The sequence below is a fragment of the Sus scrofa genome, chromosome 5 (assembly GCF_000003025.6).
Source record: "Sus scrofa isolate TJ Tabasco breed Duroc chromosome 5, Sscrofa11.1, whole genome shotgun sequence".
Taxonomy (NCBI): Eukaryota; Metazoa; Chordata; class Mammalia; order Artiodactyla; family Suidae; genus Sus; species Sus scrofa.
Window position 1 is genome coordinate 69,424,199 of NC_010447.5, and position 18,222 is coordinate 69,442,420.

Consider the following 18,222-nt stretch of genomic DNA (forward strand, 5'->3'; position numbering starts at 1 on the left):
GGAAATGCAAATGAAAACCACAATGAGATACCACCCCACATCTATCAGGATGACCACTACCAGAAAAACAGCAAGTGCTGGTAAGGATGTGGAGAAATTGGAACCTTCGTGCATGACCAGTGAGAGTGTAAAAGGGTAACAGCCACTGTGGAAAATGGTGGTTCCTCAAAAAATTAAAAATACGATCCAACAATTCCACTCATGGGCATATACCTAAAATAACTGAAAGCAGGATCTCGAAGAGATATTTGTACACATATGTTTATGGCAGCATTATTCACAATAGCTAAAGCATGGAAGCAACCAGCATGTCCATTGGCAAGTGAATGGATTAGCAAAATGCAGTCTATACATACGGTGGAATATTATTGGCCTTAAAAAGGAAGGGATTTCTGACACCTGCTGCAGTACAGAGGGACCTTCAGTACCTGATGCTTAGTGAAATCAGCCAGTCACAGAAGAACAGATTCTCTGTGTGATTCCACTTACATGAAACTCTTGGAATAATCAAAATCTAGACACAGAAGTGCAGTGGTGGCTGTGGGGTGTGGGGGAGGGGAGGATGTGGAGTTATTGTTTCATAGGCATAGGCTTTCAGTCTTACAAGATGAAAAGAGTTCTGGAGATGGATGGTGGTGATGCTGTCACCACAGTGTAAAAATATTGATACCACTGAACAGTATACTAAAAATGGTTAAGATGGTCGATTTTATGTTATGTGTTTTTTACCACAATTTAAACAACATCTTTTAGAAAGTCAGTTGCCTATGTGACTATACAAGAGAAACCACAGAACTAATAAGAGAGTTCAACAAATCTTCCATGTTCAAAGTCAACTTTATTCCCTCGACAGCTGTTGCATCTGTTGCAGTACCTTTTTCAAGGTTCTGTCTACAACAGCAGCATTTTATTTAAGTAAGATACCTAGAAATAATCTAACAAAAGATGTATATGGGAAACTATAAACTTTCATTAAAAGACATTTTTCAGGGCTCAAAAGACCTAAATAAATGGGTTTGTGGCTTGGAGACTTCATAGCATTAAGATGTTAAATTCCCCTAGTTAATTTATATTTGGATGCAATTCCAGTAAGACAGTCAACAGGATCATTCATGGAACTTGACAAGCTGATTCTAATGTGTCCACGGAGTTTCAAAGGAAAGAGAAAAGCCAAGACGGTTTTCAAGGACAGCAGGCCAGAAGGACTCATTCTCTGTACAAGATCAAGATTTCCTAGGAGTTCCCATTGTGGAGCAGTAGAAATGAATCTGACTAGGAACCATGAGGTTGCAGGTTCGATCCCTGGCCTTGCTCAGTGTGTTAAGGATCTAGCGTTGCCCTGAGCTGTGGTGTAGATTGCAGATGTGGCTCGGATCTCAAGTTGCTATGGCTCTGGCGTAGGTCCAATTGGACCCCTAGCCTGAGAACCTCCATATGCCACTGGTGCTGCCCTAAAAAAAGACTTCCTATAACCCTGGAGTAATTGAGACAGCAGGTACACTGGAACCAAGACAGACAGACAAACCCAGAGAATGGGATGCAAGACCCACACATCTGTGGAAGTAGGATCTTCTGTGTCAGAAGAGGTATTTCAAATCAGTGGGTAAAGAAGCACTGTTCAGGGGAGTTCTCAAGTGGTTCAGCAGGTTACAAACACAACATAGTGTCCATGAGGATGCAGGTTCAATCCCTGCCCTTGCTCAGAGGGTTAAGGATATGGCATTACTGTAAACTTAGTAGGTCGAAGATGTGGCTAGCATCTGGCGTTGCTGTGGCTGTGGCGTAGGCCAGCAGCTGCAGCTCTGATTTGACCCCTAGCCAGGGAACTTCCGTATACTGCAGGTGTGGCCATAAAAAGAAAAAAAAAAGATTAACTATTCAATAAATTGTATTAAGAAAACTGGTTATCTAGATAGAAAAAAAGCATTATTTCTACCTTGTATTGAGCCCCAAAATGAATTCCATATTACTGTATGAAATTATTATGAAAAAATTTTTGGACCTTTTAGAACACAAAGGATAATATTTTTATGACCTAGACTAGGGAAGGATTTTTTAGACAAGATGCAAAAAAGGACAAAACAGAGGAAAAATTAGATTCTGACTACTTTGAAAGGTAAGACTTAGGTTCATCACAAATATACCATAAATAAAGCTGGAGACAAACCACAGACTGGAAGACATTGCTTGCAACGCATATAAGTGACAAAGGATTAATAGAAGACTCAGCTTGGATCCCGGGTTGCTATGGCTGTGATGTAGGCCAGCAGCTATGACTCGGATTCAACCCCTAGCCTGGGAACTTCCTTATGCCTCAAGTGCAGCCCTAAAGAGCAAAAAAAACAAAACAAACAAACAAAAAACCCACACAGAAATGCAAGGGAGGTTAAAAAAAAAAAAAAAAAAAAAGCCTAGAGAAGGAACCTATAGATTAAATGAATCTTAAAAAAAAAAAATTAAAAGAGGAATGAATGATCATTTCCCACCCTTCCTATAAGCAATGTTTTTTAAAAATTCACTGATAACAAGAGTTGGCGCGTCCAAGCTCAGAAACAGAATAGAAAAGTAGTGGGGGGGAGGGAAGTACTGGGGGGGGAAGGGAGGGGCTGGTCAAAGGGCACAAGCTCTCAGCCATAAGAGGAATAAGGTCTGAGCTCTAAGCTATGACATGGCAACTAGCTGATAACACTGATAGTGTATCATCTAAACTTGCTAAGACAGTAGAACTTAAACGATAATTTCTCACCAAAGAAGAAAAGTATGGGAGGCGGTGGATGTGTTCATTCGCTTTGTGGGAGGCGCCCTTTCACGATGGTGCCACAGAGCACGCCGTCACCATCTACACCCTAAGTAGACTGGTTTTGTTTGTCACTTATGCCTCAAAAGCTGAAAAGAAAGTTGCCAAGTCTGTAGAATGGTGGCGTCCCTCCTGCACTGATGCCTGCAGCACAAATTGGACACACACCTGGAGAACAAGCAGTGTCTAGTAAAGTAAGGACACACCCGTGCCCTGTGAGGCTTTTCCCTTCTTTCCTGTCTTGCCATCACAAAGAAACCTGCAGTCACCATGCAGGGCTGACTGGACACCAGCTTAGAGGTGGAATTGCCAGCAAGACAGGAAAGTAAGGAAAAGCCTTAACAGGACCGTGGGGTTTTTAAATAGTTGTATTCATAGAAGGTCTTCTGTACAGAAGTTAAGATGAATGAACTAGGAGTTCCTGTTGTGGCTCAGCGGGTTACCAACCCAACTAGTATCCATGAGGATGTGGGTTCGATCCCTGGCCCCATTCAGTGGGTTAAAGATCCAGCATTGTCATGAGTTGTGGTGTAGGTCGCAGACGAGGTGTGGATCCCATGTTGCTGTGTCAGTGGGTGTAGGCTGGCAGATGCAGCTCCGATTCAGCTCCTAGCCTGGGAACTTCCATGTGCAGGTGCGGCCCTAAAAAGAAAAAAAAAAAAAAAATGAATGAATTAGAGCTAAAATATATCCACATGGCTAAAAACTTAACGTGGATTGCAAAAAGAAGGACTTTGCAAAACAGATTCACAAACATGGAAAACAGACTTGTGGGGGCCAAGGGGATGGGGAGGGCGTGGGGGGAGCTGGAGTTTAGGCTTAGTCAATGCAAACTATTATATTTAGAATGAATAAGCAACGAGGTCCTGCTGTACAGCACAGGGAACCATATCCAATCTCCTTGGATAGACCGTGATGGAAAACAATATTAAAAAAATATATATATATATATATATATGACTGAGGCACTTTGCTCTACAGCATAAAATTGGCACAACATTGTAAATCAACTATACTTTAATAAAAAGTTAAAAAAATTTTCAACAGGGGGACTTTGCAGAAAAGGTCCAGTTTGTTACCTTTTCCATAAGTTTTAAGATGTCAAACAATGCCGTGTGTTGTCATATTCAGTGAATGCCCAGCGTGGGGGGGTCTGACAAACCCCAGACTCAATTAGGGGCTCCTGTGGGGAGGAGCAAGGACAAGGAGCCGTGAGAGGTGGCTCCAGGGTATGGTGGCTCCAGGGCACGGTCTCTCTGCCAGGTGTGCCACAGGGGAGGCATGGCAGGACATCATGCTGGCCTGCATGCCAGGGAAGAAGTGCGCCCCCGAGTCAGAGCCCGGCAACAGCACGGAGGGGGAGACACCCTGTGGCAGCAGCTTCGCCGTCTTCTATTTCATCAGCTTCTACATGCTCTGTGCCTTCCTGGTGAGTGGGGGGACCAGCTGCTGGCTAGTTACCCGTCCTTGGCAGCCCCACCTGGCAGCTGGGTGAGGGAGGCCGTGCAGCCCACATGTGGGGTTCTCCCCACCCGCACAAGCCTGAGGCGAGCGGGTCAATTCCACGTCCGAGACACCCTCGTTGCGGAGGCCGGTGTTTTCCGTGGTGCCACACGGCTAGTCTGTAGAAACCTTGGCTGCTGCCCATGGGGCCTTGCCGATCCCATGCGCAGGAAGGCCCTCTGGGAGCAACTGTCTGCACCCTCCGTTCTCCGCAGATCATCAACCTCTTTGTGGCAGTCATCATGGACAACTTTGACTACCTGACCAGGGACTGGTCCATCCTGGGTCCCCACCATCTGGATGAATTTAAGAGAATCTGGGCGGAGTATGACCCTGAAGCCAAGTAAGTCCCCAGAGGGAAGCTGGATCCCCGAAGCCAAGAGGGGGCTGAGTGTCCACCTGTGGAAGGGGGTCAGGATGGGTGAGCACCGGGTAGATCCAATACAAACACCAAGCTGCACAAGATGCCAAGGTCAAAGGTCAAGGGCCAGCAATAGGAGGCCTTCGGCTAAGTTAAGAATGTATCCGCTATTTTCAGTTGAACAGACAGCCAAGAGGCCCTGGTGTTAGGAATGACCAGTAAGCCCCCAAGTCAGGGCGTCTGGGGTCAGGCAGTTCCTGACTCCATTCCTGCCTCAGGTGCATCAGTCCATCCATCGCATTTGGTTGACACTTGGGAAGTACTTTTTGGTCAGCTAGTTAATTGAAGCAACAGTAAATACTGAGATGATTTGCGTTACCTGCTAAAATCCCTTCCACCTTAAACATAGCACTGATGGAGAACTGCTCCTTAAAATCTAAACATGTGTCTGCTGGTTGGAGCGTTGACTGTGTGGTTCTACAGCTAGGCACAAGTTTGGTCACCAGCGTCCAGCTGTGACCTTCAGGAGAGCTCGTCCCTCAGGGACACCCTCACCCCCAGTCCACGGGTCCCAGGCCACTGGCTGAGACTGCGACCTCCCACTGACCTCCCCTCGTCTCCTGCCTCTTCCAGGGGTCGCATCAAACACCTGGATGTGGTAACCCTGCTCCGGCGGATCCAGCCCCCGCTGGGCTTCGGGAAGCTGTGCCCTCACCGCGTGGCTTGCAAAGTAAGAGATGAGCTGGGTCCGTGGGGAAGATGGGGAGGCCAGATGCCCACTGGTGACCCCGTCAGGGCACTGTCCCTTTAAGGGAATGAGGACAGCATTTTCTGTGCCTAAAGAAAGAGGCTGAGCCGGAGCAGATGCTGAGGGTCCCTTCAGCATATGGGTCCTTGGACTGGGAGGGGCCCGTTCTGCCCAAGGGCCTGGTCAGAGTCCACTCTGGGCTGCACCCAGGCGTCTGGAGGACCCTCAGCCTCAGAGGGAGAGCTTCAGTTTCCTTCCTGGGAAAGAAACTGGAGAGAAGACAAGGGCACTAATTAAATGTGAGAAATTGAGGGCAGGGGCTGTGTCCAGCCTGTGTGAGGCCCCCAGATGGGCCCTGTCCCTCTGCGGACAGGGTGCCAATCCTCCCAGGTCCCAGACAGTCCACACTGCCCCTGAGGTTCAAGAAGATCCAGTTCCTGGGATCATTAGAACCTGGTCAGCACCAAGAGTAGCAGGTGGTCCCTACGTGATGTGATGAATAGCGGTCTGGACCCTCCAGAGTGGGTTTGTGGTGCTGGTCCTCATGGGCCTGCTCCTGCGCTCCAGTGGTGGCAGAGTCCTGGGTGGTGGGGCATAGCGGGGAGGTGGTGTCGCAGTTCTGGTCGGCCGGGGGTGCAGGCATGATTTTCAGTACTCAGAAGAGCGGGCTCAGGCATCTCCTGCAAGCCTCCCGTCTCCGCCTCCCTGATGGGGCCTTGCTGGGCCCCCACCCCGAGTGGCAGAGCAGACCCAGGGAAGGGGCTGGCCTGGGCTTAAGCTCCTGCAGTGGGAGCTAGGGTCGAATGAGGACCAACTCAGGGACATGGGCCGGGGAGCCTGGAGGCCCCCAGCGTCCTGCTGCCTCAGGCTTCTGTGGGGCCGCTGCTGTGATGACCTGCCCTTCCTCCTCCCCAGCGACTGGTGTCCATGAACATGCCCCTGAACAGCGACGGGACCGTCATGTTCAACGCCACCCTGTTTGCCCTTGTCCGGACGGCCCTGAGGATCAAAACAGAAGGTAAGGGTCACGGCCCCTGGGGAGAGCCACCCAGAAAGGCAAGCAGACCAGCAGCGAGCTGCAGCTCCAGGCCTGCGCCAGTTCCCTTTGCCCTGAATGGCCTCCTGGCCTCTAGCCTATCGTTTCAAACCCTAGAAACCCTCCCCGGGCGGTACTTTGAAATCCACAGGTGCAGCTCCAAAAGCAGGATATGCACGTAACCTGAAGCAGTGCCCAGCCCCATTTTAACCGGGATCATCTCAGATGTTCAACTCACTTTGCAAATTAAAGTGCAGTGTGGGTCGGGAAGGGGTCAGAGTTGACTGTGGTGGAGGTCAGCACACACCACACCAGGACCATACTGGCCCAGGTGCTCAGCCAGCCCACCGGTGGGGGTAATGGCCCTCCCCCCACTCCCCTGAGCCCCCTTAGGTCTGTGTCCCCGAGAAGGAGGAGCCGTCAGCAGCGGCTCGGCTGCAATGACCTGCTGTCTTTATAACCAGTTGGTTCTTCTGACCTGCACTGGAACGGCTCCAGACGGACCCACGGGTTTGCTCCCATCCTATTCCAGCCTTTTGTGGTGTTAGAGCTGGTGTGAGTTGCTGGGGCCCAGCACCAGCCCAGGTCTCAGAATCTGCCTCCTGAAGCAGCTGCTCAGATGATTCATGTGTGTGCAGGGTCTGAAACCCACTGGCCCAGTAGTTAGAGAAACACAGATGGGACAGCCCGTGCATTTTCTCTGCCTCCCCACGGCTCCGTCTGGAGAGCCCTGGGTGGGAGACAGGGCCGCATCCTGATGACGCATGATGCTCACTGCTCCCCCTCTGCCTCAGCTTCTTTGCTTGTGTGGAATTCCGTTCTGTGGACAGGCTAGGAAGGGCCTTCTCTCAGCTACTCCTTCACAAACCAGCAGGCATCTGAGATGAAGGAAGAGAGGAACAGGGCCAGGAGGTGCCTGTCAAAAGATGAGCCAATGTAAAAACTTTTAAATAGTTCAAGTTCTGATGCCAAACCAAAAAGACACTAAGGCTAAAGGATATACCCTCAGCAGCCAAGGCCATAACTTAGTCTAAACAGGTGTAAATCGGCCTATTTCTGACGAGGAAAGAATGGGACCCACATTTAATGTAACATGTGTGTAACTTGGGGGAAACTTGGAAGTTCGCTGACATGTTAGCCTCAACTGTCACCGGTGGTGGAATCAGCAGTGACTCCTAGTCACTTCCTTTACCTTCATCCTTGGCTTGTGTTACTCTCCAAATGTTCTACGATGACTCTGACAACAACTCTGTCCAGCAGAGCAGGTGTCCTTTTCCAAGGAGGGAAGAAATAAAGACCCCTGGAAGGGACGTGCTGTGGTCCTTCAGGCTTGATGCAAAGTGAGGATATAAATTTTCATCCCACGGAGGGTGCAACACCAGTGCCTGCAGCCGTGACTTGGTACCGTCAAGAGGCCCAAGCTGCAGTCAACGAGCCAGGCGTGCACAGCTCATCCCGAAGAAGCGGGCCCCCGAGATCAGGAAGAAGCCAGCCGCACGGGAACAAGCCAATCCAGGACTTAAAGGGAGCTTCAGACAGACGTTTGTCCACCGAGCAGCACCATCCCTGAGGCACCATTCTGCATGGTTCACTTGAAATTCCGCTGGGCGGGTAGATCTCACGTCCAATGTTCTTACCGCCATTATATCAAATTTAAAAATACAAAAGGGGGTTTCCCATTGTGGCTCAGTGGAAACAAACCCGACTAGTATCCATGAAGATGTGAAGAGGTTAAATCCCTGGCCCCGCTCAGTGAGTTAAGGATCCAGCGTTACCATGAGCTGTGGTGTAGGTTGCAGACATGGCTCAGATCCCACATTGCTGTGGCTGTGGTGTAGGCTGGCAGGTGTAGCCCCGATTTGATCCCTAGCCTGGAAACTTCCATATGTTGCAAGTGTGGCCCTAAAAAGCAAAAAACAAGTAGAAATAAAAATTTTAAAAAGAATAGGAGTTCCTGCCATGGTGCAGCGGGTTAAGAATCCAACTGTAGTGGCTCAGGGGCTCAGGTCAGTGCAGAGATGCAGGTTTGATCCCCAGCCTCACACAGTAGGTTAAAGGATCTGGCATTGCTGCAGCTGTGGCTCAGATTCGGTCTCTGGCCTGGGAACTCCCATATGCCCTGGGAGTGGCCAAAAAAGTTAAGATAAATAAGTAAATAAATAAGACTTCTTAAAACCTAAAAATAAAAAAAGGAATAGCTCCCAAAGGGCGATGGTGCCAACTCAGGGACAGCCCACCTCAAACCTGTTGAACTCTCAAGCCCCAAAGACAAAGGTAAGTTCTTAGAAGCAACTAGAAAGAAATGGGATAAAGCATTTAAACTGGAGATAATATGTCTCACAGAGTCCTCACCCTTTGGACTGTTGAAATGAGAGGATTCGGAGAGAAATTAACACCCGATTCAGAGAACCAGTGCTCCTCACCTCCAGGTCCAGTCCCACACCTGTCAACCTTTGGGGCATAGAAGAAAGATGTTCTGAAACCCTCAGATGGTATAAAGCAATCGCCGTGAAGTTCCACGGTTATGTGAGTCATTGTGAGAACAAATAAAGTCTTGGGGAAATGTGACAGATCCTTTTGGAAGACGTATCGGTGCCCAGGTCAGCTGTAAAACATGATCACAAACTGGATGACTTAGAACGGCAGAAATTTACTCTCTCACAGTCCAGAGGCCAGAATTCCAAAATCAAGGTGTCACAGGCTTGGTTCCGCCTGGAGGCTGAGGGAGGGTCTCCTCCACCCTTGCCTGGCATCTGGTGATGTGGGAGGCACCACACCCATGGGCCAGTAGCTGTGTCTCTCTTAACACGCCGCCTTCCCTGTGCATCTCTGTGTGTCCCCTCTGCTTATAAGGACACCAGGCATCACACCTTAACTAATCACACCTGCGAAGTCCCTGTTTCCAACTAGGGGCCTATCTAAGGTTCCATGTGGGTGTGAATTTGGGGGCACCATTTGGCCCGTGGTGGAAGAGAGGTATATTTGAGCATCCTATTAACCGGGTCTGCTTCACTGCCCATGTCGGAAATGGCTAACCACCTCTCCCAGGAGGGCCTGCCTATGGAAGGGGAGGCCCAGCCCCCTGCCCCCGGAGCTGTGCAGCCCAACCCGCATGCCGCATGCCGGAACTCAGGGCCCACCCCCTGGCACCGCCTTCCCAGCGGGTCCCTCCAGCATGGCCATGGGGCGGATTCCAACAACAGAGCCTCTGACCCAGCCCCTGCCACCTGCCAGTCACAGTCACCCCACCAGCTCTGGGCTCATACTTGAAGGCCTGGGGTCCCGCCATGGGATGGCAAGTTCCCCATTCAGGGGCCTCCAGGCCATGGTCAACATGTTGACCAGGATGCATCCTCTTCCTGGACCAGGGGAGAGTCTCCCTCCCAGCTCGCCCCAGGGGTGGGCAGTTCATTCCCTGCATATGCAGGACTGGCCCTGGGCTGGCCCGGCAGCCCTGAGGCTGCCTCTCAGCTCCGCTCCCAGCCTGAGAGCTCTCATCTTCTGGCCCCTTCACACATTACTTTTGTTTTGTATTTTTTTTTTTAATTGGGGCATAACCGACGTATAACATTGTATATCAGTTTCAGGTGAACAATATGGTGATGCCATATTTACTATGATGAAATGATCCCAAGTCTAGTTGCCATCCATTACCTCCCAGTACAGTCGTTTCCCTTGTGATGAGGACGTTTAAGATCTGCTCTCTCGGCCACTTTGGCACACGCGGTGCAGCATTGCTGAGCGCAGTTTCCATCCCAGGGTGCTTTTATTCTGTAACTGGGAGTTTGCACCTGGGAACACTCTTCTTGTAAAGAGCCCCAGCCAAAAGGAAATAAAGGAGTTCCTGTCAGGCTCAGTGGTAACGAACCCGACTAGTATCCACAAGGACGCGGGTTCAATCCCTGGCCTGGACCAGTGGGTTAAGGATCCAACGTTGTGGTGAACTGTGGTGTAGGTTGCAGTGTGGCTTGGATCCCACATTGCTGTGGCTGTGGTTTAGGCCAGCAGCTACAGCTCCAATTTGACCCCTAGCCTGGGAACCTACACATGCCGCAGGTGCGGCCCTAAAAAGACAAATTTTTTAAAAATCCCCTGGGACAGGTGCAGGCCCACTGGATAATCTCCCTACCTGAAGGGCAGGTGTGCCTTATGACATAACCTGACCACAGGTGAGATCCCCTGTTCACAGTCCCAGGGGTCGGGCAGGGCCTGTGTGCATCAGTGGTGGTGGGAAAGAGCTGGGGGCGACTGGACCCAGGCCCCCACATTTGCTCTCCTGCTGGGTCTCAGTTCCCTTTCCAGGGCTGTCAGGCCAGCATCCCAAGGCTGCGTGGACAAGGGCCTGATTCAGTCTGTTTTGAGTGGCAAAAGTAGACCCCGAGAAGCCCCAGGCCTCAGGACCTCATCTTCCATTTTCTGCTTCCACGCCAAGGTTTGGCCACCTCCTCCCGGCAGCACAGGGGGCTCAGCAAAGGGCTTCGACACGGAGGCCCCAAGCAAGCTCGCTCCATGTGGGTCTGCAGGGGGGACCCCGATTCCTCCTGATCACCCACATGTCCCTGGCAGCCCTGCCCCTGTGCTCTCCTGGCAGTTCCACCCGGCAGCCTCATCAGTCCCAGGGGCTCTGGGAGAAGCAGCAAGTAGGGTTGCCATGGCCACCGGGCAGCAGGCAGGGAGGAAGGGGACAGAGGGGGACAGCGGGAACCCAGGGAGGAAGAAATGGAACTGGTGGTCATGGCTATCTGGGGCAGAGTCCACCCTCGGCAGCCTCCCCTCCTGCCCTCGGGGGCCACTGGTCAGCCGGCCTTGCCTCTCCCTCCACGCAGGGAACCTGGAACAGGCCAATGAGGAGCTGCGGGCCATAATCAAGAAGATCTGGAAGCGGACCAGCATGAAGCTGCTAGACCAGGTGGTGCCCCCCGCCGGAGGTGAGTGTGCGGCCAGCTCCAGGGTCCAGGCTGCGCGAGGCCTGTCCTTTCAGGCTGCTGCCCAGTCCAAGCCTGCAGGTCACCAAGGAGGCCGGGCAAGGCCCTTGGATGCCTGGCGGTTTGGTAGAGCTCCAAGGAAACTCTGAAAATTAGAGGTTTTCCCATAACCCGCTGGGCCAGTTGCAGCAGGAGGGACGAGTCCTGGAGAAAGGCCAGCCCCGGGCCCTCCTTGGTGGAAGTTCTTTGGTTCCTCTCGGGGCGGTGTTTATAGGCCCTGTCAAACTGGCCCAAATATGAGCATAACACTTTAGTAGGAAATATTTTAAAATCAAATGTTTTTCAGTAAGTAAATGTTCTGGCGTACCCGTGCCAGAAGCCGTAGTTGAGTGACAAAACATTTGCCTGCACCACCTACTTGTGAGGAACAAGTTTGTGTTTAAAGGAGGCAAGACAGTGCTGAGTGTTCTCGACGTTTTTGTGTTGGTTACTTTGATGTAAGGGCCACCAAGGTACATTTCACATGTACCCACACCTTCTTTAAGGCACACACACAGGGAGGTGCACACGCGGGCCTCAGTGCAGACCCATGGGGTCTGGCCCAGCGGGTGACCACGCGCGAGGTGTCGTGCCCTTGGGGCTACTGTTTTCCAAACTGTGAACCCTTCTGGGTCAGGTTGAAACTAAATAAACTAGTCTTCCATCCACTTAGTCCAGGTTACATTCCTGGGAGTGCAGGTCCCACATGGCGGAAAGTTAGGGTCTTAGGTCTGTGGTTAAAAGCGGTATTCCCCCACCCAGAAGGTCACTCCGGCCATGACCTTGAGACCCCTGCAGGGTGCAGATCGCTAAGCTAGTGTTTAGTGTTTGCTGTGCTTTGTGGGGCACATCCGGAGGCATGTCATTAATGCCAGCAGCACCCCCAAAGCGTGGGGATGCTGAGAAAATCTCATCTGTTCCCAAAACATTCCTTAAAAGTATCTCCACCCCTGCTGTGACCGAGGACGCCTGAAAAGGAGGCAGGACAGGCCAAGCGCCACCTGGCCTGGGGTTTCACACACATCCTCGCTTTGCCCTCATCTCCTTTCTGTGATGTCTGCTCTCGGAGCTGGTTCAGCAGCTGAGTAGCTGACCCCAGGCTGCTGATGAGTGACTGGCAGGTTCAGGACCCAAGTCCAGGTCCAAGGCACCCAGAACCTGGACCCAGAACCAGGTCAGAGGGACCCAGAACCCAGCGGCTCCTCCCGCTTGCGCTTGTCCCCTGGCTCCCAGCAGACAGGCTGGGGCATCTCATCGATATGGGGATGGGGCCCCTGGGTGGAAGGCAGGCACTGCTGTGGACACGGTAGTTCTCACAAGACATCCAGGAGCCGGGAACCATTACAAGCACCAGATCCAGCCCAGCAGCCTTTCCCAGGCCCAGCAGCCCCCACCGAGAACCAAGAGATAGAGCAGAGAGGCTGCCTGCAGGGCGTGAACTACGCCCCTTGGGGACCCACTGCCTTCTCCAGCCCCAGTTCATTCCAAGGCGGAGGCTGCGTCTGTCTTGTGTAACTTGGAGGCCAGCCCAGCAGGGTCCCAGCCCAGCCACCGGGTGAGAGCAGGAGCTGACACCCGAGCTGAGGCAGGAGGCCTCCCGGGCCCCTTCCATCAACCCCTCCGCCAACCTTTAAGCAGAACGCTTGCCCTTAGGGGACTGGGCAGTTTATGGTGGCTTCAGAATCACATGAGAGTTTGTTAACAAGTCAGAAGTTTAAAAAGCAAAGTAGAAAGTAATTTCGACAGATAGGCTACTTCTGTGGGGGGTGAGAAGAGATAAAAATGTATTTGCTTATTTGCAGGAAGAATTTACGTAACGAATCTCTGGGAAAACACTCAAGAAATGAATGCAAAAGTTTCTCTAGGAGTTCCCATCATGGCTCAAAGGGTTAAGCCCCGACTAGTATCCCAGGCAGATGATGGATGGGTGGGAGAGAGACCTTTGACTGTACACATAACTTTTTATATTTTTTTTTCTTTTTGAACTATATGAATGGAGTGCCTCTTCCAAAACATTAAATTTAGAAAACTTAAAAGTTCGGGGAGTTCCCGTCGTGGCTCAGTGGTTAACAAATCCGAGTAGGAACCATGAGGTCGTGGGTTCAGTCTCTGGCCTCGTTGAGTGGGTTAAGCATCCCGCATTGCCGTGAGCTGTGGTGTAGGTTGCAGACGCGGCTCGGATCCTGTGTTGCTGTGGCTGTGGTGTAGGCCGGCAGCTGTAGCTCCAATTTGTCCTCTAGCTTGGGAACCGCCATATGTCGCAGGTGCTGCCCTAGAAAAGACAAAAAAAGAAAAAGAAAACCTAAAGTGTGGCTACTGAACAAAAAAGGTTCATGCCGCCTGGCTGAGCTCCCCTGTTTACCCTCCAACCCCTGCCCTTCCTCTGTCTCAGACGATGAGGTCACGGTTGGCAAGTTTTACGCTACGTTCCTGATCCAAGAGTACTTCCGGAAATTCAAGAAGCGCAAAGAGCAGGGCCTCGTGGGGAAGCCCTCCCAGAGGAACGCCCTGTCCCTGCAGGTGAGGACAGGGGCCACTCCCCAGGGAGGGCCTGGTCACCTTCCTCTGACCTCTGCAGGGCCCACATCTCTCACCGGCCGGCTGGAGGCCAGGTCCCTTTCTGAGAGCCCCGAGGCTTCCCGAAGGTGGACTCCTGCAGGGGTGACTTTCCCCCTGCCCTGCTTCCACTCACTCCCCACCATGGTCCTGCAGCCACAGCCTGAGAGTTGGTAGGGCCGGGGGTGGGTGGGGGGGCTGCTCTGCCAAAGCTCCCGAGACCACCCCTCCCAGCAGGCCCTCATCTCCCCGCTCCCCTCTCCCCCGTGGACAGACGGTTCCCTCCCCACACAACACACGTTTGTGCCCGTGCTGGGCTGCCGCAGGGAGCAGCAGAGGGCCAGGGGGGTGTCGGGTGGGGCGTCAAGGTCCTCACATGTCCCCTGGGCTCCAGGCTGGCCTGCGCACCCTGCACGACCTCGGGCCCGAGATCCGAAGAGCCATCTCTGGGGACCTGACGGCGGAGGAAGAGCTGGACAAGGCCATGAAGGAGGCCGTGTCCGCGGCCTCCGAAGACGACATCTTCAGGGTAGGCGGGCGCCTCGGAAGGCTGGAGGGCGGGCTGGTGTCCTGGTCCAGGGAGGAAGCCCTGAGGCCACAGCAGAGCGCCCAGGCCTCTCCCAGCCCTTCCTCGTCCACGCGAAGGTCTTTCTCAAGCTGGGGCTCCCAGGACAGAGCAGCTCAGAGCACCCCTGGCCCTCAGAGAAGGAGGGAAGTCATCATTTTCCTAAAGAAGGGTCTCCAAAGAGATACTTACACCTCGGTCGCTGCAAAGCGGGAGCCCTTGGGCCACATGTAATCCACAGACCTATTTTGTTTGCCAACATTTGAAAATATGGCTCCTTCAAATAAAATGTAGACATCTGGCCTTTCTCAAAATCACCAGAAGATGTACAATATTGGGAAGCCAGTGGGATCTCAACATAGAGCACGAGGTCCCCAGGTCCCAAAGTCCCCTCTGTTCTCAGATGCTGAGGCTGCCATCTGCTGTAATAGCAAAAACTAGTGACTTCTGGGGCCCTCCCACCCCGCTCTCGACACGCATCCCCAGGGTATTTGGCTAAGGACCCTATAGCAGGGAGACGCTATAGCCGTGCCAGGGCCTGCTCACCCGGCCTCCCGCCAAGCGCCCGGCTCCCAGGCAGGGGAGACACAATGAGTGAGGGACCCGTCCCCCACCTCCCCCTCTTTGCAGTGGAATGTCTGTTACCAAATGGCCTCAGGGTCACAGCAGCATGTCAGTGTGAGCCCAAGAGACCCCAGCCTTGCAGGTGGCTACTTGCCCAGGACTAGGAGGGAGTGTTGGGGGCAAACCCTTGTTCTGATTTGAAATTTCTAGGCCTCTCCTGCTGGGAAGGGGACCACAGTATAACTGATGTCGTAACCAGGTGCTCTCACACTCAGAACAGTTTGGCCGGCGCAGTTTCCAGCTCAGTGAGCCAGCTGGGTTCCAGGGTTTGCTTTTGTTTTTGTCTTTTTAGGGCCACACCCATGGCTTATGGAGGTTCCCAGGCTAGGCGTCGAATGGGAGCTACAGCTGCTGGCCTACACCAGAGCCACAGCAACTCAGGATCCAAGCCATGTCTGCAACCTACACCACAGCTTATAGCAACGTCGGATCCGTAACCCTCTGAGCGAGGCCAGGGACCTAACCTGAGTCCTCATGGATACTAGTCGGGTTCATTAACTGCTGAGCCACAATGGGAACTCCTGGGTTCCAGTTTTTAAATCTCATTAGAACCTAGCAACTGCAGGCCCACCCTCGGCCCCACAGCACCTTGCAGCCTCAGTGAAGGGTCAATACCCCAACTCGGCATCGAAACTCAATCCCAGTGTTGGGAGTCTGTCTGCAACCCCCAGAGCAGCAGCCTCCCTGCCTCACTGGTTCCAACAGAAGGCCCTGCCCCCCACCCCCAGCACCCTGTTCCCCAGGCGTTTCGGGGGACCTCTGGGCCCCTCCCTTTCCAACAGCTAGGCTGCCTGGCCTGGCAGTACTCTCACCACCCCCTCCCGTCCTGCCTACAGAGGGCCGGCGGCCTGTTTGGCAACCATGTGGGCTACTATCCAAGCGACAGTCGGAGCGCCTTCCCCCAGACCTTCACCACCCAGCGCCCTCTGCACATCAGCAAAGCGGGGAACAGCCAGGGTGACACGGAGTCGCCCTCCCACGAGAAGCTGGTGGACTCCACCTTCACCCCCAGTAGCTACTCATCCACAGGCTCCAATGCCAACATCAACAATGCCAACAACACCGCCCTGGGCCGCTGCCCCCACCTGGCTGGCCACCCCAGTGCGGTCAGCACCGTGGAGGGCCGAGGGCCCCCCTTGTCCCCCGCCGTCCGGGTACAGGAGGCTGCATGGAGGCAAAGCTCCAAGAGGTAAGCAGGAGGCGCTCCAGGCCTCACGCTGTGGCCAGAGGGGGTTGGGGAGGAGCATTCGGCCCCCAGGCCTGCCCCTCACCGCTCAGGCTGGGGTGGAAGCTTCTGCCAAGACCCCGGCCAGAGGGCTGTGAATGCTGCCTCCCAGGTCCTGAAGCCACACTTGGGGAGGCACGGTGGCCCTACTGGCCAGCAAGGGCCCCAAGGTGCAGGGTCTGGTCACGGCCTCCTCTGCTCCCTCCCCTACCTGAGCAGAGGAGCCTCGGCCCCAACTCTGTTCCCCTGGGCCTTTCTCCAGTCTCTACCCACACGAGCCTCTGGCCCAAGTGGGATGGGACGGGGCTACACCCCTTGGTTATCACCTTCTCATCCCAGGAGGGTGTTCTGGTGGCAGGAGGCCCTTTGCTGGGGCATTTACCTGCCCTGCCCCAGTGTGGGATCACTCCTGGTAGTCCTGGTGGTGTCCCCCCCATCCCCTGCTCTTTAATGCCCCAGGATACACTGCTAACATGTTCTGGGACAGCAGGTGCCTCTTCCATGCTCCGAGCCCATTTACATCAGCAGCTCCAGATTCCCAAGGCTGGGCCTGGCAGGTCAGGCCACTCCACCCTTGACTGAGCTTCCCCTCTGGAGCAGGCCAGTGCCCCCCCACCCACCCACCCACTTCCCCTGCAGGCCAAGTTCTGTGGCAGCCCTCCTTTCTGACCCTCAAGCTCAGAAAATGATCCAGAAAGATCTTTTCTAGATCCCTGGACAAGTGTCCTGAGCTGCTCACATCCCAGGAGCCCTCCTCACGCCCTTTGCTGGGTGCTAGCTCTGGGTCATGTCATCCTGCTGCAGCTCAAGGCAGTGTGCAGCTCCGGCCTCATGTCTTACACATGGAAGCCCCCAAGGTGGTTCTGCCTGCCTGCCATCATCCTCATCCCAGCTCATCCATTGTGCCCAGCCAAGTGCCCCCCATCCCTCCCCCCTATGCCTTCCACATCTCGTGTGTCCTTCAGGCTGTGAGGAGGATGCCATCTGTCAGATCCTGCCCTAGAGAACATCCTTGACCCTTCCTGAGTGGGTCAAAGCTGGACACTGACAACAGCACTCAGCTCAGAGGGGATAAAGTGGGATAATCCCCCTCTACGCCAGCGGGTCTGAGCATGAAGTAGGCCCCATCACTAAGGATCTATAGGAAGAAAAATGGGAGAAGACACTGAGCTGGGCACAGACAGAAAAAAGGAAGACAGATGGCCAAGTGAGCAGAAGGCCACAGCCCAGAGGGAAAGCAGCTCAGTCCAAGACACGTTCTGGTGTGGGAAGATCTCGAGCATAGGAGGGACTCAGGCCCCGGAGGGGAACTCAGGCTCAGGGGGGGACTCAAGCTCAGTGGGGACTCTGGATTATGGGGGGAACTCAGGCTTAGGAGGCGTCGGGCTCACTCCCTTCTACTTAGAACAAACCCCTATGTAAAGACTCTTCTCTGTGCCTTCACTCCAAAGAGTCAACATCAAACTCAGAAGCATGTCAAATATGACACCAGGTACTTACCAGCTCTGCCCAACAAATGCCAACAGGCTTAGCTACCTCTATAGTAGCGGGTTGGACAGCCCCCTCCATGGCCCCCACCCTTATATAAGAGCTGATTGCCCCACCTTTCAAAGCACCATCTCATCTCCACTTTGTTCCAACCAGCCTCTGAGTAGGGCAGGGCAGACAGTTCCAGATTTACTGATGGGACACTGAGGCCTGGGTGGACCAGAGAGAGTCAGGCTCAGGAGGGACTCAGACTCAGAAGGGACTTAGGCCAGAGGATAAGTGAACTGGGGTCGGAGCTCAGATCTCCTTGGATCCTAACCCAAAGGCCTTTTTCCTGCACGGAGCCCAAATCACG

At 53.4% G+C, this 18,222-nt stretch overlaps 1 protein-coding gene across 1 annotated transcript in view; it reads left to right on the plus strand.

Moving 5' to 3' along the window:
* The window catches only part of CACNA1C (calcium voltage-gated channel subunit alpha1 C), a 431,475-nt gene that overhangs the window by 407,245 nt on the left and 6,008 nt on the right, over nt 1–18,222 (plus strand). Inside the window, 8 exon segments of the mRNA XM_021092981.1 lie at nt 4,061–4,226; nt 4,516–4,643; nt 5,295–5,391; nt 6,325–6,427; nt 11,272–11,373; nt 13,802–13,929; nt 14,360–14,494; nt 15,991–16,343. Of these exon segments, the coding sequence (XP_020948640.1) occupies nt 4,061–4,226; nt 4,516–4,643; nt 5,295–5,391; nt 6,325–6,427; nt 11,272–11,373; nt 13,802–13,929; nt 14,360–14,494; nt 15,991–16,343 (1,212 nt within the window).